Source organism: Phalacrocorax aristotelis, chromosome 1, assembly GCF_949628215.1.
Source record: "Phalacrocorax aristotelis chromosome 1, bGulAri2.1, whole genome shotgun sequence".
Taxonomy (NCBI): domain Eukaryota; kingdom Metazoa; phylum Chordata; class Aves; order Suliformes; family Phalacrocoracidae; genus Phalacrocorax; species Phalacrocorax aristotelis.
The window spans coordinates 139110612-139135038 of NC_134276.1; the positions used below are offsets into that span (position 1 = coordinate 139110612).

Here is a 24427-nt window from a genome sequence, read left to right on the forward strand (position 1 = left end):
GGTGCTTTTAATCATCTTCCTCCTCCCTATCTCATTCTGAATTACTTGTGTTTCAGATTGAAATTGATAGCAAGCAGGAAGTGGTGGTGTATGACCAAAGCTCTAAAGATGTGACCTCTCTCTCATCTGACTGCTTTCTTACTGTGCTCCTGGGCAAACTGGAGAAGAATTTCAGCTCTGTGTATCTGCTTTCAGGTATGATGTACCAAGAAAAAAACCAAGACACTGGAATAAGGAGAAGAAAGGCAGTGCTATCATTATAGCTGATGTGAACACAATTTTGCAGCAGTGCTGGTATAAACTTCAGTTGTAGCATAGCTTTTTCTGTAGTTCTTTATGCGTATAGTGACACTCATTATACATACAATACTCTGAAATTATATCTTACAGGGGATATATTACACCATTAGTGCTGTGTATATGGAAATCGGTCAATACAGGGTTTTTTAGATGCATATGCCTGCTATTTTAGGGTGAGAATTAGTAAAAGAAATGTGCTTCCCTGGTCTTCTAAGTGTTTATACGTGCTAGAAGGAAAAATCTCTTCCTTGCTGAATTGGTTAATTACTACGATAAGAATAGGAGAAACAGTCTCCCAGAGTTACGGAGGTTATTTTTAATGACTTTTTAAACTTCAATCCTTAAGCAGTAGTACTCTATTTAGATCTTCTCCCCCTCATCCCCACCCTTTTTTTTTTTCCTCCCTCTCCCCTGTGTTGGTTTTTTTTTTTAAAATCCAAGGTCAAAGCATCCATAGAAACTCAAGTCCTTGTAATACAGGATTTGTTGGTGTTAACGTGTGCTTGTGTTGTTATTTCTGTCATGGAACACTAGACCCAGTGTTCATAAGAAGGAACAAGGAGGGGCATGAAGTAGATCCAGGGCTGAAAGGAGAGGGGATGACGAATACAAGTAGGAAATCTGTTGCAGTGACTCAATCAGTGATCTAATGAAGTATATATATATAATCTCTGAAATGTTAAAACTACAGTCAGAGACTGAATACTGATGAGGAAAAGGGAAAGAACTCCAGAGAGATGCTTCCTCTTAGCAAGAAGGTTTCACTGAGGTTTGTAGTGACTTCAGATGAAAGTGATAGGGAGGTGGTTGTGTTACTGAGAGAACTTTTCCCAAACTGTTTTGAAAGCGAGTACAGAGAAAATGAATAATTTCTGCTCTTGGACAGGTGCCCTTTGTGCATGTACTTACAGAAAATTAAGTAGGGTTTTACTTTAGCTATGTTTGGTCCTTCCATTTTCTTTGCTGTCTTGGTAAGAATTACGCCTGTGCGTTGTGGACTACAATATTAGATCAAGTAATTCCTCTTCCATATGAGCCACCAAGTCAATGTATGGTGTCTAGGCACAGTAAATGCTTAATGTAAGATGGCTGAAATACATGGTTAATATTCCCTTAAATTTAAAACTTATTTAAAAATTAGGCCAGTCTAGAAGCAGCTCATGCCTCGTAAGGAATCCTTTTATTGTTTGAATACCCAACTCTGCTCATCTGTCCTGAGAGTTTTTTTAATAACCAGAAGCGTATTACAGCTCCATGCAGTAATACAGATTATTTGCAGCTTAATTTCCATTGTGGAGAGACACAGCTATCTGATAACTAAGAATTAGACCTCACTGCAGAGAGGAGATGAGGGGGATACTTAATAAAGTCACACAAAGGAGAGTATCACAAAACTTCCCTTCCTTCTCCTGTCCCTCTGTGGATTAGTTGCATGAGACATGGCTTTGTTCTTCTTTTTCCTCTGCTGGACCCTGTGAAGGAGGTGGTCAGAGTGTCTTCATCCTCAGACTTGCCTGTGGCTCCTGTAGGAATGTACGGTACCAGGAAGGGAGTGTTCCCCAGCTCCGCAGTGCATAGTCTGGGCAAACACCAGTTGTGTGTATCTTAATGATACTATGAGAAATTGCTTTGGTTTGGTTGGTTTTTACTTTATTTCTAGCATGTGGTGGTTGTCTGTTCAAGCTGAAAATGCAATTTAAACCACATGCAAGATACTAGTGCACATTAGCTAGTGGAGGTAAACTTAGCCACATGCAGCTGGTAAGGATTAGTTTGGGTGTTAGAGGGAGAGAAAGGGAATCTAATGTGTTAAAACCCTCCTTATAGAAAGCAGGATTTTTATTTTAGCATGTCAAATGCATTTCTCTTAGCAAAGATCAGATTTGAGGATTTCATCTTATATTTGGTTAAATAGCTAATAACGGGGATATGAATGAAGAAACAACTGGTGACTTTAAAAGCAGTGGTAGAGGAGTATAAGGACAAAAGGGAAATGTAAGGAAAGTGTTTACTACTGATCTGTTACAGCTAAATGCTTATTTCAGGAAATATACCCAACTAAGATGAATTGGTAGCAAAGTAATTAACGTAAACTCTATTCCTTCAGCCCTCTTCTTGATTAATGAGTTTGCTCTGATTTTAAACCTTATATAAGAAAATACCTTTTGCAATCCTGTTGTTTTCTTACATCTATTAAAAAGCTAGCTACTTACCAAACACACACACACAAGAAACCTTTTGGGATGTGGGGTGAAGGAGAGGGTGCTAGATTCAATCTTAAAGAAAGTTCCTTCAGGCTGTTGATACACGGCTCTAGGAAACTAGATAAAGTGTGTTGTCTCAGCAAACTGATGACAAACTCTTATAAACATTTATGGCCCATAATGAGAGTAGGGGTCAGTGCACCGTGTAAAAACCATCACCTTTGGACTGGAGTTTTCCCTATGCCACTCAATCTGGTTTATTTAAAATAGTGACTTCAACTAAACATTTTGGGGTAAGAAAATATTTTTTGTTGAGATAGACTAAGGAGCAATTAACAAATATCTGAAATTCCTGCATCTGTTCTTCCTGCCTCCCCCCATTCCTGTGCACTCAGTGAGGTGTTTTTTTATTTAGATTGTGTATAAAGGTATGCTCTACCCTGGAGGTTGTTTTTCATTGAAGTAACTAATGTAAAGACCTCAAAGGAACCCATACCAATTAATTTAAGCTCTTGATCTAACCTCATAGAAATATTTATAATCTGGTGGAGAATGTTCTCAAGAATTTAAATATTTGTTTTGGTTCTTAATTTTTAACAGTACACAAAACACTGAAATGCGGGTATTGAAGGCTTCACCCCACTCCCATCATTGCATCTACTCTGCAGACTTAAATAAGATTTAAACACAGGGATGAGACTTGATTCCTTCTCTTCCCATATTTTGAGAACTGGGTTTACTTTTATGGAGTCCTTGTCCTAGTTACAGCATTTTTATGATGTTTCTGCTTGCTCTGTAGAAACAGTTAAGAGAGGCTACTGATTCTTGCTTGATGAATTAGCATTATTAAGGCAGTAAACGCCAAGAGCCTTGCTTAAATTTTATTCCACTATGCCAATTGAAATCATTCATGTTTTACTTGTTCTTCCCTACTTCTCTTAATTTGACTTACTCCTACTCATGCAAGCACGGATGTCTTCGTGATGGTTACTTTTCAAATGTTGCCTCTGATGAAAAAGCACAGCTTTTTATTTTGTGGGGGGTTTTAATTTTATTTTTTGTACAGAAGACTCATGCTAAACAGAAGCACTTCTGAAAAAAAACCAGAAATGCCTACCTCTCTGTATTTCCAACCTGAAATTAAAAATTGTAATTGCCTAACACAGAAACATTGTACTGGCTCTGAACTGAAACCAAAAGCAAGAGTTCTTGTACTCGGGTGGATGTGGAGCAGTGGTAAATTTTCAAGAAGGACTAGCTAAACTTCAGGGTACTGTAATGCAGGGTCATAGAAGGAGTTTCACTGAACTCTCTGAGAATTTTTTTAGTGCTGCAAGACCAGAGTGTATTTTGCCAACAAACCATGAAGGACATATTTTTCTGTCAGTCGCTGAATTGCCACTTAGATTTGATGTACCGCGGATTTCAATGCCACTGAGAACAACCAATATGGAAAACTAATGTAACATACCAGATTATGAAGTATACGGGCAGAAGGGGGATTAAATATATTGGAAGCCTTTTGTGAGCTTCTAGAATTGCCTGTGCAGTTTTACCCCCCAGTGCCTCTATGCCGAGGTGTAGATTTGGACATGACTCTATTCCACTGGAGCCATGACTTACATTAAATAGCATCCATGTGATCTGTAGATGTAATCAGGGTTGTGTGTACTTAAATCTTGTCTGTAGAAGACTTGCTGCACGGTTGGAGACGAAGATGCCATCCTTCAGTCAAATGACAGCTGTATTGAAAAGGAGTCCATAACATTCTCTGTGCTACTTACTATACAGGTTATCCATATAATTCAGAGAATTACTAGTAGAGAATTACAGATTTTCTAGGTGCCCAGCATGAAGCCCCCATCTGACTTGCAGAACCACTGAGCACCGAGCTGCAGAGCTGTACACATCCCTCCCAAACCATGGTTGGACTGTGGATACAGTCACCATGTCAAAAAGTGGTGTTGACAGGTAACCGAGGCCCAAGTGGTGAATTGCCTACTAATCTCTGCTACCCTTCTTCCTATGACAAATATCAGCAGTAATGTGATTTAATGGATTTTGCTTTCACAAGAGCTCTCTGATAAGCTTCTACAGAGCACAAAGCTACCGTGATAAGCAGAAAGACATAAATTACTAATTTTCTATTCAGTGGCAAATGCAGGTGACGTATGCAATGGACAGTGAATGAAATCATAAGATGAGTGATTAAGCAGAGAAACAGCAAATAGAATGAGTTCAGTGAGATTGAGCAAAGGTCCTGGAAACGAAATAGCGAGTGATTAGCCAGGGACTGTTGCAAAAGGTATGCTTTTGCTGAAACTTCCAAAATCATTGCTTCTCCCTGACCTGTCCCTCACCTAATGTGTGTGTACAAAATGGAAGACTTGCATGGAGGATGCAAGGAGAAGGAAATAAGTCAGGAACTCTTCTACAGTCTTGTTTATGTTGGCATTTTTCTTAAAAAATATTTGAAATTGGAAGCTCACTTAAAAGAATCCTAGTATAAAAATGACAGTATCCCTAGGGTACATTTACCATTGCGTTATCTCTACTTGCCTAAAGCAAAGCTGCATGGAAAAAAAAATTCGGTGCTCTGTTCATGCTTTGTCACCAGAAAAACCATGCCTTGTGGCAGAGGAGGAGGAGATCTTAAGAATATTCTTTTATAGGTAGAGCTGGTCATTTCTATCTCCTGAAGTGACCAGGGCTTGCAAGACTGTGCTTTCTTCCTTGCTTCTGCAGTTCCGTACATCAGGTAAGAGGATATCCAGTGTGGACTGAAAGATAGCATAAGGTAGCTGTGGTTTGTGCTGTTAAATTCCAGTCTAACACTCTTAACACCTTTTAACATTTGGATTTGGAGCTTCGTAACTTTTGGTGGTTGCTGACTGAAGTTCTGAGCGTTTCTTCTAAGCAAGTCTTTGCAGAGTTCCTCAAGGAGAAGAGCACACCTTCAAATGGTGGTCATCTATTAAAATAATTGGGTTATCTGCAAGTTCAAATAATTATAGCAAGAATAAGCTGTTAAATATCCTGCCAGTCTTTAGAGAAGGAAGGATAGTTGCACAATGATGGCAGCATTGCTGCCTGATACTCGGACTGGTTGATGCTGTTGGAAGCAAGTCTCTAAAGAAAGAGGTAAAAGTTTTGCAGAGGGAGCGCAGTATTCCCAAAGTGGTCCCATAACCCATGGACTACGGCCAGTGTCAGTGGGGAGGAGATGAGAGCGAGAGGAGCTTAGCTCTGAATCGTCCTGTTTAAAAGTTTCCCTCTCCATCAATTTTTAACGAGAGCATAAAAAACCTAGTACCCTTGGCTACAGCCAGTCCCCTGAGAATATCCTCCCACCCTTTGTACTTAAAATGCAGTTTGGAGTGTTCATTTAGTGCCATGATTGTTTTAAGCACTTGAAGAATGGGAGTAGGGTTTATTACTTTCATATGTGTATCCACTTGCTGTCTTTAGAGAGCGCGCAAAGTTTCACTAGTGTGGAGCTCTCATAACATTTCTGAAACCCAAGAATAACTTGTTAAGTTTGCTTTTGTTTTGGATACCTCTGGATGCTTATGAAACTTAATTGACTGAAATTACGATGAGGGGTTTGGGGTTTTTTTGCCTTTAAAGGCAGAAAGGGCAAGCGTGAGTGTCCAATATGCTCTCTTTACTTGTCATTAATTTGACTTTTCTATATGCCACTTGGGTGGGAGGGGGGATTTGACCCCATTCTCGCCCCCCCAAGCCTTGTTTGCTTAACCTGCCTGTTAACCTTGTCTTACCAAAGGCAGAAACCCTCCAGGGCAAAGAACTTCCCTTGCTACTGTGCTTGTAAAACACCTGGCATAACGGGGCCACTTTCTGAACACCACTGTAATAAAAACACCCCTCGCTTTCCCAAACCGTGAAACCTTGAATCCGGTGGAAGGACTCCCCATGGCTGATGAGAGGGGACGGGAAGGGGAGGGCGGGCGCGGGGATGGCAGTGCTCCGAACCGGGCTCTCCAGCCTGAGCTTATGTAATGGAAAATGGCAAGCATCCCTGCGGAGCGGAGCTGGAATGCGTGAATTGTAATGGCCTGTGGAGGTCTGCAGTTCGTTTAAACAGAGTGGAAACATTGTAGATTCATAAAACTTTTGAGTCAGAAAGTTTACAACTTTCCTTCCTTGCGGCAAGGGAAAAATCTATACTGCAGCTTTTAGATAAACATTTTAATGTTTGATGGGAATGTGACTGTGAAAGCACTCTTAAGTCACGGCATTAACAGCCTCTGATCTGATTGGAGGCAAAGTAAATGTTAAAGTTAGGGTTTTGTTATATTTTGTCTTTGCTGTAGTGCTGTTTAAATTTGATTATTTTTTTTTTAGCATAGTTTTCAGTAATGTTACGTTATGTGCCTGGCACTAATAAGTATTTACACTAACAAATTCTAAATTGGTATTAGGAGAAGGCGGGGGGGGAAGCTGAAAGTGAATGTACTCCACTGCATACCTGTGGTGAACACAGAAGTTTAGTAAGGCTTACTTAAAATTACAAGATCTAAATATTATGTTGTAGAGGCAGTTGTAAATTTTGCTGCTTTTTTATTCCTCTCTTCCTTTAAAAAGGGATACCCATGTAGTATTTATTAGTATATGGCTATCTAAAATTTATGAATGATTAGTGCCGTTAATGAAGATGCAAATTCTGGATTTGACGAAGGTGGTGGAATCTTCTGCCAAATCCACAATCTTCAGAGTCTCCTTCTTGCGATCCTTTCCTAGCATGTGTATGTAGTCTTTGTTTTTTGACTCATCACTTGGGTGTTAGAGCTTTTCCACTCCCTGCTTTAAAATAATTGTGTTTGGCGCTGAGCTAACACCAGTGAACTGGCAGATGATTGGGTCTTGTGGGAAAAGGAGGGAAGGTGCTTCTAGTCTGTTTTCAAGAATTCATTGAAGAAAGCTGATTTCCCCCTTTGGCCTCTTCTGAACGGTCAGAATCCGAAGCTGGGGGCGGGGGGTGGGTGGTGGTGTGTGGAAGGAGAAGCATCTGATTTGAATGGCACTTAAGAGAAATGCCAAAGTTTGCTCTCATATGAGTGTGCATTGTCCTTGGGCTTTTCCAGCAGATTTGATGACATGTGAAAACCAGACACATTCAGTGTCTCTTATTTCTCCACCAGGAGCACAAGACGGGATCTTTCTGTGCATCCCGTGTGAAGCACGCAGAGCTGCGGGTCCAGCTGGATCTGCGGGGATGTTGTATAAAACACTTCATAGCCTTTTCTTAGCCTGAAGTTTTAGGGAAGCCAAGCTCTTAGGAGTTGCCTCTGCTGTCACCCACAAAAGGTGTTTAAGCTTATTAGTTAGCTTCAAAAAGGTTTGACAAAAAAAGTAATTAAATTAAAAAAATAATGGCTGTTTCTGTAAGCCCTATGGAAATGAGCACTGGTACAGTGCAGAGCCTCAAATTAGCATCTCCCCCTGAAAAGTAGTTTTGGGTTGATCTGAGCTGGTTGTGGATTTGCTGGTGTGACCAAGCAGCAGTAGTGCCTGGGCCCTTGGGAGCTCAGGCTGCAAGTTGCCTGAGGATCCGCCATGAGATGGGCACTGGTGGCAGGTGGGACTCTACGGTTTCTGTAGTCCCTCCAATTACTTGGTTGAAAACATGTTTGCTTAGTGTGAAAGTGGAAAGCTGCTCTTCTAGTCTTTAGGACTGGTCTTACTTAGTTGGAGAAGGTGGCCGGGACCCTCATCTCAGTTATCAACCTCTTCTCTAGTTGGATCTCTTCTCTTTTCCCCTCTTCCTTGGCTTTGCTGCTAGGCCCTGGGTGTGAAAGGCAGTTGCACAGGGTTCTCTTTCAAGTTTTAGCTGACAGGCTTATAGGAAACACATGAAGTGACCTGAAGACCTATTTTTTCATCTTTCTTTCATTCCAAGTTATGTTTCATGTCTGCCTTCATGAAGAATAAGTAAGAAATGCTCCCAGAACACATGCAGCATAAGCTTGTGGTTACATTCACCACTGTTAGGATTTGTATGTGCTGTCCTTTTTGTAGAAGTTCTGTCCATGCTTGGACAGCTATATAAAAAAAGCAAGTTATACCTAACGGGAAGGTCCCTTATTTTCATATTTCCCTTTCACTGCAGAGTTGTGGCACGTCAGCTGTTGCGCTTTAATTTCACACCCAACCTTAGTCCAGCTTCTCTCTGAAGTGTAGTCAGGTCTCTGTTCCTTTCTGCACTTCTTCGTCAGTATGCACTTGCCTGATTAGCAAGAGCAGCTATCTCTGTGATTAAGGATAAAGCTACCGGTGCAGACCTCTGTAAACACTCGAGGATGAAAAGGAATTACAAAATTGTCTGTTTCAACAGTAATTTTAAAAGCAGCTTTAAAGAGAGATTAGGATTGCCTCATGATTGATTTTTCTGTATGTTAGAAATACATGCAAGTTGACATAGGATGACTGTATGAGGGAATATCTGTGCTATATTCAACATGCGTGCGAAGGACAGACATACTGAAGTAAGCGCGGATGGGGAAGATACCACTGAGGCAGGCCTGTTTGGCTAACATAACTTTTGGTAATTACAACCAGCCAACAGCCTGGTGACTGTAGTATGTCATGTAAGCATCGGTGAGCTGCTCAAGGTGAACTCTGAAAGCTGGAAGGAGAAAATGGCATTCTCCCCTCTTTCCAGCACCCTGCAGAAAAGGAAAGGTATTTGGGGGAGCTGCAGGGCAGGAGAGCAAATGGGGTCCTGGGCTGTTGGGTGGGATAAGTGTGCAGGGTAGATGCAGATGCTGATCAACTCAGAGATGAAATTTCACTGGACCAGCCTAAACTAAACTATCCTAAATGTGAAGCTGAGTAACCTGTGTTTGTGTGAGGGGGATGTGTGTTGATGTGAATGAAGAACAACACTTGCATTTTGAAAACGGAATTTTTAGTAGATTGGTGTATCTGCTTAACTTTTTTGCTCTTCCTCATGCCAAATCTGTTTCACAAGTATTTGGCCTTCTGTAAACAAAGACAAATGCTTTTAGTTTTTAATTCAGGATTATTATATTTCCTGTGAAATTGTCTAATTTTGATTTGTTAAATCTCTGAGTGGCTGGATCCTTTTGAAGGAAATATAAAGTCAGGGAGGAGGAGGAGGAAGAGAAACTTGCATAACATGGAATTGCTGTAGGAAACGTCTACTATTTCCCCCCAGGTTTTATGTCCTATTATGGTGCCATTTAACTGGAATGGTTTTACTGAGTATTGGGTAAAAACAGTAAAATATCTGCACTTCACAACTCTGTATTAAGTGTTTAAATCAAGACCTTAGGGCTTAACTGGCCTTTTACTTGCAAACCTCCATGGTGGTTTACAGACCTGCTGTCCCTGGAACTTCGGCATGGCAACAGGCAGCACTGTGTAGTGCTCCGGGTCTGTTTGCATAGAACATAAGAGATGAGCTGATGTAAGTGTTTGTGGTTCTCAGTAGTTACTCCTTTGTATTAATTTAGAATTTGTCTCTGTTGGTAGTTAAACTAAGTAGTCATAAGGATCTGGATGCATTGCATACCCTTAATGAAAGGTAGCTGTTCCAAAATCAATAACATTTCTCTGGCTATCGTTTCTTGCCACCTGATCCATCTTCTCTCCCTCTCCTCTTCCTGCTGCTGGAAAAGTTAGTTGGGAGTTTTATTTATATGAGGATTTATGCAGCTATTCTTATAAGAAAGAATTACTTCTACTGTGGAATTTTACTGAAACTTTTTCATCCCTTCTGGATTTGGCCCTATTTTGTTTCCTGAGCTGGCTGAGAAGGGAGCCGAAACTTCTGATACCAAGATTCCTTTAACAATCATACATTTACGATCATAAACATAGTTAGGAAAGGGTAGTGTCTTGATCAAAGGGAAGTCTGTAGTCACCACTTTGCAGAACCGTAGGAACAGGGTAATGGAGTAGGTTACCAGATCTTACCAAATTTCTGCTAGGGGATGTGGAGGCTTATAAGCAAGACATGTGGGCTGTACTTGTAAAGACCAAGGAGGTGTTGGGTTGACTGCCACACACACAAGGGCTTAGGCTGCAAAACCTCTGACAGCTTTTGGCACCTTAACATGGTTTTGTAGAAACTCTTGTATGAGTTGCAGCCACAAGAAGTGAACAGACAAGTCAGCACTGGAACACGGTATAGTAGTGCTGTTTGTTAAACGTGCTGCAGCCAGGGGATGCTTGCTGCTTGGTTAAAACTGAAATCATTTCACTAGTCTCTCCATTTTAACAGGCTACCTAAGCAAGAGCTGAGTTACCTTAGGGCAGTTACACAACTCTGCATTCTTCTGATGGATCATCTAAAACTAGAGTAGAATTTAATTAATTGATTTTTGTCTCAGAAACATAAGAGACAACGAGCTGAACATCAGTTTACCGCTGCTACTTTGATTATCTTTTGCTTTCATGTTGGAAAATATATTGGGTGTTGAAGCCTGAAATCACTTCTGTCTCATCTTGCTTTAATTTGCTCCCATAATGATGGAAGTCATCATCCCGAAAGATTATTTTTTTTTTCCCCCTTCGAACTTGGGTGAGGCTTATTACTCAAGACAGACTAAAGAGTACTGTTAGCTACTTGCTACCAGCCAAAGGATACAATGACTTACATATGTGCAGTCATGACATAAGCAACTGCCTGTTTAAAACTGAAGGAGGAGACGCATTGTGCTGCTTAGCCTGCTTGACCATCAAGGTTTTCAGGTGTAATGGAACTATTGGATGAGTAGAGATGAGAAAAAGTAAGAGTCAAGAATTCCAAAAGCCTCCTGGGGTGGGTATGGGAGGATCTTTTTAAACACAAGCAAGATTTTATAGATGTATGTATAATACCTAAAAGTTAGTCTTTTTCCTCCTTTTTCTGGCCATAACATTCAAATAGACAAGAAGTGGTTTCATCCTGTTGAATGCAAGAGAGCTGTTTCAGCTCGGCTTCACCATAAAGAATACGGGAAACCTGTATGGTTCATAAGCTATTTAGGAGAGAGTATTTTGGAGTTTTTGTCAGTCATCTATTTCCAGGGCCCAGTTACATTTATCAAAGACTTCAGTGAAACTTTATTAACCCAGTAGCTTTGTTAATGACCTGTAGATTTTCCACCCCCCCTCCCCCCCCCCCCCCAGTTTCAACATGCTCTTGTGATTGATTTATTATTTGCAGAGGCTGGAGTAGTGGTGGGAGAAAGGGCGTTATTTAGAAACTAGGTCCAGAAGAAAAGTGTATTTTCTCTTATTAAAACAAACTGCTGCCGACAGCCCTATTCCAGTTGAGGTAGGTAAGGAGATTTAAAGATTAAATTTCCCTTGATGCAAAGGTCATCCTCAAATTATGGAATTTGAAACTAAACTAGTCCCATCTTTCTTTTAAGGCTCACTTTTCTATCTGCATTCCCACCTGTCCACTAAATTAATTTTCTAGATGTTTAAAGTTTGTTTTTTGAGGACGGTCTACTTCATTTACAGCAGAAGTGTACGGGTAGTCTGAGTGCTTAAAGCACTTCCCTCATAAGAAGCTCCTCAAGTAGGCTGTGAGTAGATTTCAGCTCTGGGGACTCATGGGGGCCATAATCTGTGTTAGAAGACAGACACATGTGAAATAAATACAATTTTTTCTACATGTCTTTAGGTGGTATTTTTTTCCTAATGTATCTACCTATATATTTAAAAAAGAGATATATTTAGTAAGTCAATGCAAGCAAATAGTGATGAGCGCATTTCCTTAGAATAGAATTTAGTCTTATTATGACACGACAGCTCTGTGATCGTATGCAAGGATACTGTTGTTCCAGACCCCTGATAGTATGCTTCTTGGGCTAGAAGAAATTGGTAGTTTAGCAGGATGCATACAAGAGTGTGTTTTATTGGTATGGGTTTTGTTTGTGCTTTTTTAAAGCAATTTTTTCAACACACACTGATCTAGAATGTGTTTTTCCTATTGTGAGTGCCATAAATCAAAGGCAGATTTGTTGAAAAGCTACTGACTTTTTGAAATGCTTATAAAAGATGGCAGGGAAGATAGAGTAATAATATTTGAAACAAGTCACTGACTGTATGCTATTGAAGTCAGTTCACTACTGATACTAATACTAGGTTAAAATATATTCAAAGGGAAGGAGAGCTTCCCTGGAAGTATGTGTAAAGATAGATAATATAACGTCAGAGGTATCTGATTTGAGTTCTGTGGTTGTAATTAATGTTGTAAAGATACTGAAGCAACATGTTATTAGGAAAGCGTAAGTAGAATGAAGAAACATGACTTTGAAGGGATGAATGTCTCAGAGGAAGTGCTGAAGCACCTAATCTTGAATCACTTCAAGTTTGCCTTGACAGAGCCCTAGAATAAAAATAATAAAAAACCTGCTCCTTACAGTTACGATGGGAGAGTGTGGGCTCCATCGCCCAAAATCTCAGGGTTTTTGTATATTAGCTGCTTATTTAATTTCTTGTTGCAGTGTTCATACAGAAGTGAGACCAATCGGTAGATAGTTGGGAAACCTTTATTGTTGTTGCTGTTGAACTTTACCCATGTAGTCTTCTACAAAGAAAGCACAGATGTAAAATCTTTTCTGTCCTGTGCTGCTACTTTGTGAGGAAGAAGAGTCACTTCTCTACTTCTAGCTGCATAAGCGAGAGGCTCCAGAAAGCAGCCAACAAGCTTTCCAAGAAATAAAGAACGAGCAAATGAAACCAAAGACCAATATTTGATTTCCCCTTCTTCCCTCAACATCTCAAGGAACTTCTGGGCACCATATCTTATATTAAAGTTAATGAGAGGCATATAATGCCTATAAATTCAAGGATTGCTTCCTACAAAAGAGGCGAAAACATTATGCCATACAGAAGAAAATTTAGCAAGTGTGCAAGAGAATTGTTGTGCAAACTCCTCCTTGTCATTCGACTGATACATTGAACAAGCAGCATCTGTGCTCCTGAACAGTGAGATTGTAAAGCAAGGAGGAGGAAATCCAGCAGACAGGGTTAGAAAATGTCAGAGCCAAATCTTTACTGTGTCCTGTCTAGGTCCATCAGTTTAGGGATATGGCTCTGTGACGGGCAGTGCCTTAGTTAGCATCCCCCCAGACATCCCGTACAGTCCAACCTTACCCTCATGTTCTCATGATGAGCATTGTCATGGTTGACTAAATCGCTTACCCAACAAAACAGACCAGTGATTTTTTTTTTTTTGGTAAGTCAGAAGACTGAACAGGAATCACTGTTCATTGTTTGTCAGATAAAATGGACTTTTACACACATGGCTATTACCTTGGGTTTTTCTACATTTACTAAAGATACAGATTTTAAAATCCAAAGAATAGGTGTAATTCAGGCAAAGGTAATGCAAGCCTTGACAGAAGAGTGCAGTATCTTATAACTGAATAATTTTAATTCACGACTTCAAACTGTAATAATACTGAACATAGCATTTGGCAGATTTAGCATACTTCACGTCCTTGATGATAAAAAGGTGCCTTGTTCTGGACAGGTTATAATTACTCTTCCTTCACTTAAAATTCCACTTGTCTCTGCACTTTAGTGTGAGGAAATAGCTGGGGACTTTCACTGTGGTTTGCACCTTTTGCCCTTACTGGTTGGCTGCTAAATGGTGAAAACAGTCAAGAAAAGCCTGTAACATACTGATTGAAGCAGCTGCTTCCAGTTCTTCAGACTAATTTGTGAAGATGAAGTATGAGAGAGAGCCGAGCTTGGGGTTTAGCTAGGCTTGGAAAAAGCTAGCTACCTTTTGTGAGAACGTGCTTGGTCAAAGTCTAAGTGTGTTGCTGGAGGTTTCTTTGGTTTTGTTGCCTAACTGTGGGTAAGACCAGCTGGACCACAGTTGGTAGCCCAGATTTATAACGCAGCCCCTGTGATAAGCCTTGGAAGCCAAGAACTAGCCAAGCAAGAAAAAGAAATGGAACTTGGGCTACGCTGTATGTATTTGTATCTCGAGCAGCCTCAGCCTCACTTTTTGTTCCCTTTGTGTTCCATAGTAGCTGTGCCATGCTGATGGTGAAACATCCTAGGAGCATTTTTGATGGCCACTGGGATTTTAGGTGGGCTTAAATGTCATTCCACTCTAGTTTTCCTGAGTGGTTTAACACAGTGGTGGGAAATAGTAATGAAAATGTTTTGGAGCCATAATATGGATAGGGCTTAATAACTAATGCAGATGAAGAACCAGGTAGCAGTAAAGGGAGTAGAGTCTTGTGGTGACTTGCTAGGGGAGTCCACAGCTGGGAAAAGTCTTCCACTGTAGTCCCCCCTCTGCCTTGCCTCCTCCATTTGAGACAGAGAAGCCTTGGCTTCATGTGGTTTTGAAAGGTAAAACCTCTTCCAGTGTGTTGGATGAAGTCTATTAATTATGGATCAGCATAGAAAAAAAGAATGTAGGATTTTAAAAGCAAATGTTAATAACCACATATTGATGCTTTTACCAAATTGAGTAAACATGACATTTTCTTAATGAAGTATAATTATAGACTACAGGAGGAGGAGGTGTTTGGAAAACAGCTTGCTGGGGCAGAGAGGAAAAGGTGTGTGTGCTTTTGGGTACTGTGGCTGTTTTAAAGTCTCATTTCCACGTATCCTTAAGAATGGGAAGAAGTATCAGAAACTTTTGAGGAATGGAAAAAGAGAGAGAAATAAAATGTTCCAGGCAGAGTGGGAATATGCAGCTAGGCCTTCCCTGCTGATGGCTGGTTCTGCACAGTCATGGTACCTCTGGGAGAAGCACACATACAGTTCCTCTGTTAAGGCTTTCTTGCTGCCCCTTAACACCTCCCCATCTCATGCAACAAATGCTGCTTTCTGAGACTTGGTATGGGCGCTGATGCCTATAACACTGCATGTAAATGAAATACGTAACATTCCTCTCACAGGTGGATTTGCTGAGTTCTCCAGCTCTTTCCCTGGCCTCTGTGAAGGAAAATCCACGCTCGTCCCTACTTGCATTTCTCAACCCTGCCTACCTGTCTCCAACATCGGCCCAACCAGAATCCTGCCTCATCTCTATCTTGGGTGTCAGCGGGATGTCCTCAACAAGGTGAGCATTCTGGGTGTCATGTTGTTTACATGGATGAGTATATAATCTCCATGCGTCTTTGTCCATGCTTCTATCATACTGCATCATTACAGCTATGAAACATCTAAAGTAGGTATAGATAATAGCTCTCTGTGCATAAGTCATGGAAAGCTATGTGAGAAGTGATGATATACAGACCATATAATTAATCCACGTGTCATGTAATATGATACTTGGTTTCCTCTCTCCTTCACCTTGGGGAAGATCATATGGTACCTTCCTCAGTAACCTACCAACCAACAGCAAACTATCAAATCTCCCATTATATCAGGTGAGGTAGTTTCCTGTTTGTAGCTCCAACTGGTTTATTTTGACAAGTTTTGGATGTTAATGTATTAATGGTTACAGTAGGACAAAGAAAGATTGTCTGTCTTTTAGCATTTACTTCAAGAGTTGGAAAAAATAGCACTTAAATGCCATGAATTGTATAATGAGGGACTACTGCAAACAAATCTTTGTACACCTAATAAAATGTTCAGACCTGGACAATCAGTGGGGTCATTTAAAATGAGTTTTTATGGTAGCACTGCACTAAGAAACTTTTACTGTTTCTTAAGTACATGTGCATTTAATAATTTCTGTTCTTAAAGAATAGCGCAGGACATTTTGGTATACTTAAAATAGGCAGCAAAGTTATCAAATAGAGCACTTGCAGGGTGCTGGACTATGAGATGTCTAAAAGAGTTTGTCTCAAATTGCTACAGGTCTATCCATCTGTCTATATCCACAGATGTTTGCATCCATGAGAAGACCAACTCATGTTGCCTACAGTCTACATCCTGGCTCCCTTCACGAGGGAATTTTTATTACTTCTGTCACATATGCCCTCTTGCCTCCCATATTATCCAACAGTCCTATTTATTATTTGAATCTCCAACAGCCTTCATAAGCTGGTATTAAATACATGGATGGGAGAGAGGGGAAGAGTGCTTCACCCTAACATATTGCCTTAATCATGTCCAAGGCTGATGTGTATGTCTTTTATCCATGTATAAAGCTTAAAACAGAAACTATCCTAATAATGTCCTGTAATTGGATCAAATTCATATACTTTGACCATTATCATAATTTTCACTGGTTTCTTCTGCTTTCACTCCATCCCAGTCTGGCCATTAATAGGCTATTTTAGCATTTTTCACAATTGTTTTAAGGGGATCTTTGACACACAAGCAATCACGTAGAAGGTAATTGTGCTTTAATAAAGCACACAGAAAAATCTTTTGTATGGAGGATATTCAGCAGTCATTGTATTTACTTTGTCCTTTAAAATATTGCCTGTCTCTACTGCCAGGTAGCAAGTCAGGAATTCACATTTGATTCACTTAAGATGGATGTCAAAGTAGCTTATTACTTTTCCTAGCACAAAGGTAATTTGTGGTCCCCACACAAAAGATAGCAGGAAATAAATAACTTTAAAAAACACCCCAAAACCCCAAACCAAACAACCCAAATAATAAAACCCTTGCTTTAAATGGTAGAGTATTAGAAAGTTGTTTTTATGCTGTTTGCTTCAATGTGTGAATGGCAAGTGCTATCCTAGGTGGGAGTGAGGGAGCAACTTGTTCTCCTCATTTTCCTCCAGGACCAGGGATGTGGTTTGAGATGTGACTGGAACTCCAGTGCTGTGGCTCTTAAATAGTGAATAATTCCAGGTGGATGAAAGAGGCTGTTCCCTTTCCTTGGAAGTAAGTTGGTGCCTATGAATAAGTGTTGGGCACAGGCACGGTGTGTGTGCGCCTCACCATGAAAGGAATCCAAGTGGTAGCAGTGGTCATGAATTTCATTACAGGGCCAGAGGCAGCTAAAACTGCAACTACTACTGGTGAGCCCTGAGTGTGGCAGAGCTGTCTACAGGTGCATTGGGTTTGTATGGCAAAGGTTTAGGTAGCAAGGGGCTATAGGGGTGGCCTCTGTGAGAAGCTGCTAGAAGCTTCCCTAAGGCTTGGTAGAGCCAATGCTAGCTGGCTCCAAGATGGACCCACCACTGGCCAAGGCCGAGCCCATCAGCGATGGTGGTAGCACCTCTGGGGTAACGTATTTAAGAAGGGGAAAAGAAAACCTGCTGTGCACCAACAGCAGTGGAGAGAGGAGTGAGAATATGTGAGAGGAACAACCCTGCAGACACCCAGGTCAGTGAAGAAGGAGGGGGAGGAGGTGCTCCAGGCGCCAGAGCAGAGATTTCCCTGCAGCCTGTGGTGAAGACCATGGTGAGGCAGGCTGTCCCCCTGCAGCCCATGGAGGTCCATGGTGGAGCAGATATCCACCTGCAGCCCATGGAGGACCCCACACCAGAGCAGGTGATTGCCCAAAGGAGGCTGTGACCCTGTGGGAAGCCCACACTGGAGCAGGCTCCTGGCAGGACCTGTGGACCCGTGGAGAGAGGAGCCCACGCTGGAGCAGGTTTGCTGGCAGGACTTGTGACCCCGTGGGGGACCCACACTGGAGCAGCCTGTTCCTGAAGGAGTGCACCCCAGGGAAGGGACCCATGCTGGAGCAGTTCGTGAAGAACTGCAGCCTGTGGGAAGGACTCACGTTGGAGAAGTTAATGGGGGACTGTCTCCTGTGGGAGGGACCCCACGCTGGAGCAGGGGAAGAGTGTGAGGAGCCCTCCCCATGAGGAGGAAGGAGCGGCAGAGACAAGTTGTGATGAACTGACCGCAACCCCCGTTCCCCATCCCCCTGTGCTGCTCGGGAGGATGAGGTAGAGAAAATCAAGAGTGAATTTGAGCCCAGGAAGAAGGGAGGGGTGGGGGGAAGGTGTTTTAAAAATGTAGTATTATTTCTCATTACCCTACTCTGATTTGATTGATAACAAATTTTTAATTTCCCAAATCAAGTCTGTTTTGCCTGTGACGGTAATTGGTTAATGAGCTCCCTGTCCTTATCTTGACCCACAAGCCTTTTGTTGTATTTTTCTCCCTCTGTCCAGTTGAGGAGGAGACGTGATAGAGCAGGTTGGTGGCTACCTGGCAACCAGCCACAGTCAACCCACCACAACAGGAAGAGTTTAGACCTGGTGGTGGCTCTCTTGCCTGTTAATCTACAATCTTGATGTTATTTTGGCATGTGTTCATCGGACATCAGGAAGCACTGCAGCTTGCAGATACTTTAGAAATAATGTAGGACTGCCAGGAGTTTGTCAGATTTGTACTTCATCACATATTCTGTGGAGTTTTGATCAAGGATTGCTGTGTTTCCCATTTTTATGGAGAATCACAAAAACGACAGTATACAATCCACAGAAAGTTCAGTAAGTTCTTATTGCCTGGTATGATCCTTGACAGCCAATCTTATGGAATTTCTTCCATAGATTACTAAGGTAACTCTTAGGCTTCTTACCCATTTTAGGACAAACATGTATCTTATGATTTCAGATCTGCTCGTTGCTTATACCTTTTTCCTCTTACTTTGAAGAAATAGTAGGCAATGCTTTATTCTGAGCACATCACACGTTTGCTGTGCTGCAGTAGATCTTAGTGTCTTGGTAGCTTATTTTACCACTCCAGTTTTGGTGACTGCCTGTGGAAAATCTGAAATGGCTTCCAGATTTAATATTGGTACCTCTACTAACCTAAAAAAACTGTGGGAACAAATTAAGATTTCTGCCTCTTAGTTTTCCCAACTATTGGCAACTCCTGGTTTTCTGGGTTTGATCAACTTCTTGATTTAACTCAAAGTTAATGGTAGCTGGAGGTCAGCACGCTAGAAACATGACTGGCAGATCTTTGCTGCTTGCTTTGCTTCTGGGGAAGCCTGGATCCTATGCAGGGGTATTGGGGGAGAGCAAGGAAGCTGTCTCTTACTACAGTGAGTGCCCAGAAATACCAGAACGTGGTAAGAAAGCTGGGAAGGGAAGAATGCTCAAAAGGGGGGGCGGTGAGAAAGACAAAACAGGGATATGCAGCAAAGTTCTGTCTCTGTTACGACAGTCTACGAGCTGATAAGTTGTTATCTTTGCGTGCTCTGTTTTATGGCTCTGGCCCTTAAGACTTGCTGGTTTGTTGGCTACTGGAGACAAGAAGTTAGCCTTCTGTTAAGATTAGAAAAGGGTTTTTTTTAATTCAGGTCCAGATTTTTTAAAAATAATTTTCTGAAAAATTCTAGTAAGATTCCCAAAAGCGTTAAGATATATTTGTATACGTTGACCTTATTTTTGCCTTCACATGCTATCTGTGAGTTCCCTTGGTTCCTTCTATTGACCAGACATATTGATTACTCTGATATTTAAACGTCTCTAAATCATCAGTTTGAACAGCAGTGCAGATTAAGAGTTCTTTTTGCAGATGTTCTAAAAATGTGAATTTTCAGCATGTTTTAGCAAGATGGGCTTATCTTTTTAGGATCTTTATAAGCTTATCTCTGAGTGCCTGGGTCGGGAAATGCTTGTTGTTGCAGGACAATCTGTATTCATGACCTTTTAAGAACACTAATGCTATTTACCATTAATACCTCTGCTGATAATGCTTTATTTATGAAAGATATGCAAACACAAACGCTTGGTTTGTGTGTCTTAGGAGATTCTTTATATTTTTGCTTTACAGATTTCTTTCTAAATGCTTAATTCTGAAAATGTTCATAATTTTTTTTTGCAGGCTTGAAATACTAAAAATCTCATAAAAGTTCTGCCCTGGCATTTCCATGTGTTCTGGTGATCAGTGCTGCTGCTTTACCTAAATGCACGTTTTTACAAAATGCATACTTTTTCACGATTAACAGCTTTATTTTACTCTGCCTAACAGGAAAGTTAATTTCACTTTTTGGGTCTGGGTGTGATATTTTGGTGGCATCACCAACAGGATAAATATTTTGACGGGAGATCTTTGTGAAAGAAAGGCAAACTAAATTCTAATCTATGCAGGATGGGAATGACTGTGTTCTTTCTGAAAGTTAGTATAACAGAAAAAAAAAAAAATCTGTGTTCTGGTTAAGGGCCTGAACCAGTCCTCTACTAACATCTCATGTTTTGTACTGGCATTTAAACTGTAAAACTTTCTGCTTTGCTACTCACATAACTATTCTCATTCTTTTCTTCCAGACCTGGATTTTATTTCCTGGAACAAAATAATATTTTAGGATGCCATTAATTTTCATATTAAACAAGTCATAGAATGTAAATAAGCTGACAAAAGAGCATTCACCTTCTATTCACAAAGTTGTTAGTATTAGGATTTCTGGATCTTCCTCCCATCCTAATTCACTTCTTCCTCGTGGGTGCCTTACAATGAAGGCACTGTTATGGTTACTATATTGGAGCGTGTTGCACAGGGAATGATTGATACTTTAGAACAGAAGGAAGCATAACTTCATTCTTTAGCCTTAGTCTCAAAGACAAGCACTAACACATTTTTGGGTGTTTTGTTGGCTTGGAGATTTCAGACTTGGCGTCTGCAGCCTTCTTGTTCCCATTTGAATAATCAATTCCACATCAAAAACCTTGCATAACTGTGGAATCGTGATGGCTGGACTGTGTGGCCCACCAGCACTTACCTGTTAAAAGAAAAAAATAAGGTTTTCTATTCTTCTCCTAAATTAATCAGCCTCCCCTTGGCTATATTCTGAACCAGCATGCATCATGGCAGTCCATTTATTAGCAATATCTTCATCGCCTCCCTCCTTTATACATTATAATGGTCATGACGCTGCATGTACTTTTGTACCTGCTATTCCAGTTGTTCCTTGCTCACCTTAAAGCAGCAACAACAGCAGGTGAGCTGGTTTGGAGACAATATTTCTACGTAGTGATCTAAAGCAGGTACTTATTTTACGGAAGTTGATGCTGAAGAGCTTGGAATCCTAGAAGGGGAAAGCTGTGTAGCCCAGGACAGGGAGGCAGAGGTGCTGGGCATCGGGGGTCTCCCTTGCACATGTAAGATATTGCAGGTCTAGCAGTAGCTAGTCCACTGAGCCAAGAACCCAATTCCCAATACCTTCCCTTTCTGGATAGTACCAAATATTCCCCTACTTCCTTACAGCGCTCCTGCTTTTAAACTTTTAGGATTATTGGTGTGTGAAAGCTAACTATAGTAAAGGAAAATGCGACAGAGTCGGCTATGCAGGGCTGAAGGGAGCTTTCTGGTTGGGGAGATGTGAAGGAAGGGAGAGGGGGACATTGCTGACATACTGGAATTTGTTGTCATTGATGAGAAGCTGAGCTTTACTGGGAGTGTGACCTAGGAAACTAGCAGGGTAAGAAGCGGTAAGGCTGAGAACTTATTTTGACACATCCAGCCCTATTTTTGTGTGTTGGGTTTTGTTTGTTGTTTTTTGTTTTGTTTCGTTTTTGTCTTTTGTCATTGCTGGAAAGTATATTTCTGATTATTTGTTTTGCGAGTAACTGGTCACTTCCTGTTCCCCTCAGATGGGTGAGTTTATGATATAATGTATGTTCATTAGTTTAATGAACTAATGAACAGGCACCTCTGAATGTGCTGACATGAGGGACTTTGGATGGAAGTTTGGAGGAGCTGTTCATTTTGTTCCAGACACAAAATTCAGCTCGCTAGCAGAGATTCATGTAAACTCCCTGTTTAAAATGCAGCTGGTAGCAGTATACACTTCCCTCTGTAAATGACTGAGGTAGATTCCCTTCTCCCCTGCAGTTCTTCGTTCTCACTGAACATTTAATTTGTGCATGCATATACATGTGTGTGTATGCGTATTCATCCTTCTACATATACACTTAACATACATGTGGTGGTCCTGATTGCTAAATATCACACGTTATTTAAACCATTCTGTTTTGAACAAGATAGAGTTCTGGCTCTTCAGCTCAATAGCCATACCCCTGTTTCTCTTCACCGAAACATCTTTATGCTTGCAGAAAAAAAACGTATTGAGAAGAAGCGACCATTTGGTTTCATGACTCTATTTTCATATTCCAGGTGAAATCTGCAGTGTAAAAATTTTTTCTTACTGCTCCCATGAATCGACATAACTAATTTTTTTTATAATTGCTATAAAAGCAATAGGACTAAAATTGGTGTTGGTGGGGTGTTGGCTTTTTTCCTGTTCCAGTTTAGTTTCAGACATTGGTTTCCATAGAAATCTGGCCAAAAGCTCCCCAGTATTTGTATTCAGTGTAACTACTGTCCAGGCATGGTATTGCGTGTCACTTACTGCCAAACCATATGTGAACCAAAAAAGGTGTTTGATCGGTATTATTCCAACCTGCTTAATTGCTTTTCTGTGTCAAGGTGCTTACGGGATGGTTTTGGTAGAGCCATCTCTAGTTTACTAGTACTTGTTTCCACCTGTTTTGGCACTAAGGTACCTACTGCATCAGATACTACTTTGCACAACTTAAATACAGAGAGTATGGCAAGGTGCAGAAAAGAGGTGTCTTTTATTTTTTTTTAATTATTTCCAATCATGAAAACTAACTTATTTAAAAAGCCTTATACTTTGAGTCTCTTTGCTTGTTGCTGTGATAATCTCTTGAGATGCAAGAGGACTAAAGACTGAAAACTGAAATACGAGCAACTAAATCATAACCCACAAAGCAGAACTCCTATAAAACTGCAGTCAGTTCTGTGTGAAAATGGTTTAATTCGAGGTCTTCAGCTCTTACTCAGCTCTTTCTCTCGAGGTTTCAAGTGAGTTTTGCACGTTGCCTTAGAAACAAGGAAGTCCCGGACGCTTTTAGAGGTGACTGTGGGAGGCATTGGTTTCATTTCATATTTCTCACCAATATCTGTGATGGAGCAAGCTCAGTCTTGGATATGTGGTCCAGAACACATGTATTTGGGTCAGCAAACTACATGTGGGAAGTGCTTCGTTATGTTATCAGCTTGCACAGTGAGAATTCAAAGTAGCAAAAAAATAATTCCTTTGGAAGTGATGCTTCAGAGTAGCTGAAGGGATTCTACCATCATTTGTTCTTTGCTAACATTGTTTGTATGGACTACAAAGCCCATACGTTATTGGACACACTGGATGTCCCATTAAAAGTTGTTTGAAGAATTAAAAGCTGAGGATTTGTTTCCTGAATTCCAGTTTGTGTTTTAGCTTTATGATGTGCTTTAGGTTCATAGTTCCTGTGTAGTGTGCCAAAGGTACTATTTGACTTCTCTAGGCTTAATCTTTCTCTCTTTCCTAGGAGCTGATGCAGCAGAATGATATTGGCTACGTACTAAATGCCAGCAATACTTGTCCAAAGCCTGATTTTATTCCGGAATCCCATTTCCTGAGAGTGCCTGTGAACGACAGCTTTTGTGAGAAAATTTTGCCTTGGTTGGATAAATCAGTCGATTTTATAGGTGAGAAGAAAATTTAAATTCTCTCTCCAGAACAGTTTCTGAATTCCTTTGTGCGTCTGCCTTGCTGTTTTGGCTGGAGAAGGCCTGAATGCTTTCTGGGTGGTATGAAAACACCCTAAGGATCTACGTACATGATCACCATCACTTTAGATGCACAGAAGCAAAATAACCTAGGGAGATTCTGCCACTGCGTTTTCCAGCACTTACAGAACAAAGACACTTTTTAAGAGCACAGCTCTGCTTTCTGGCAACCTCGTAGATGCCCGGTACATGCCTGCAGAGAGTGAATTAGAAAATTGGACATACAGATCCTGTCTTTAGCTTTGAGAAGTGAGCTAACCAATTTGAACTGGCCAAATTGGTCTGTCGTGAATGCCTGCTTTTTTACTTGCGTATAAAATTAGAAACAATCACCTTTCCCAGACATCTAAATAGGGTTGTTTATGTGCACATTAAAACGCAGTATGCTGTAACTGCAGTATGTTTCCTGTGTGTAGTCGCATGATTTTTCTATACTCAATGCTATACAGTGCTAGAGAAAATAATTTTTTGTTTAA

At 40.8% G+C, this 24427-nt stretch overlaps 1 protein-coding gene across 11 annotated transcripts in view; it reads left to right on the top strand.

The window, feature by feature from the left end:
* DUSP16 (dual specificity phosphatase 16) overlaps positions 1–24427 on the top strand; it is a 71146-nt gene that overhangs the window by 38675 nt on the left and 8044 nt on the right. For all 11 annotated transcript variants that reach the window (XM_075112014.1, XM_075112005.1, XM_075112061.1 and 8 more), the window contains 3 exons: positions 57–195; positions 15413–15576; positions 23711–23870. In XM_075112014.1, coding sequence (XP_074968115.1) covers positions 57–195; positions 15413–15576; positions 23711–23870 — 463 coding nt within the window. The remainder of the gene's footprint in view (positions 1–56; positions 196–15412; positions 15577–23710; positions 23871–24427) is intronic.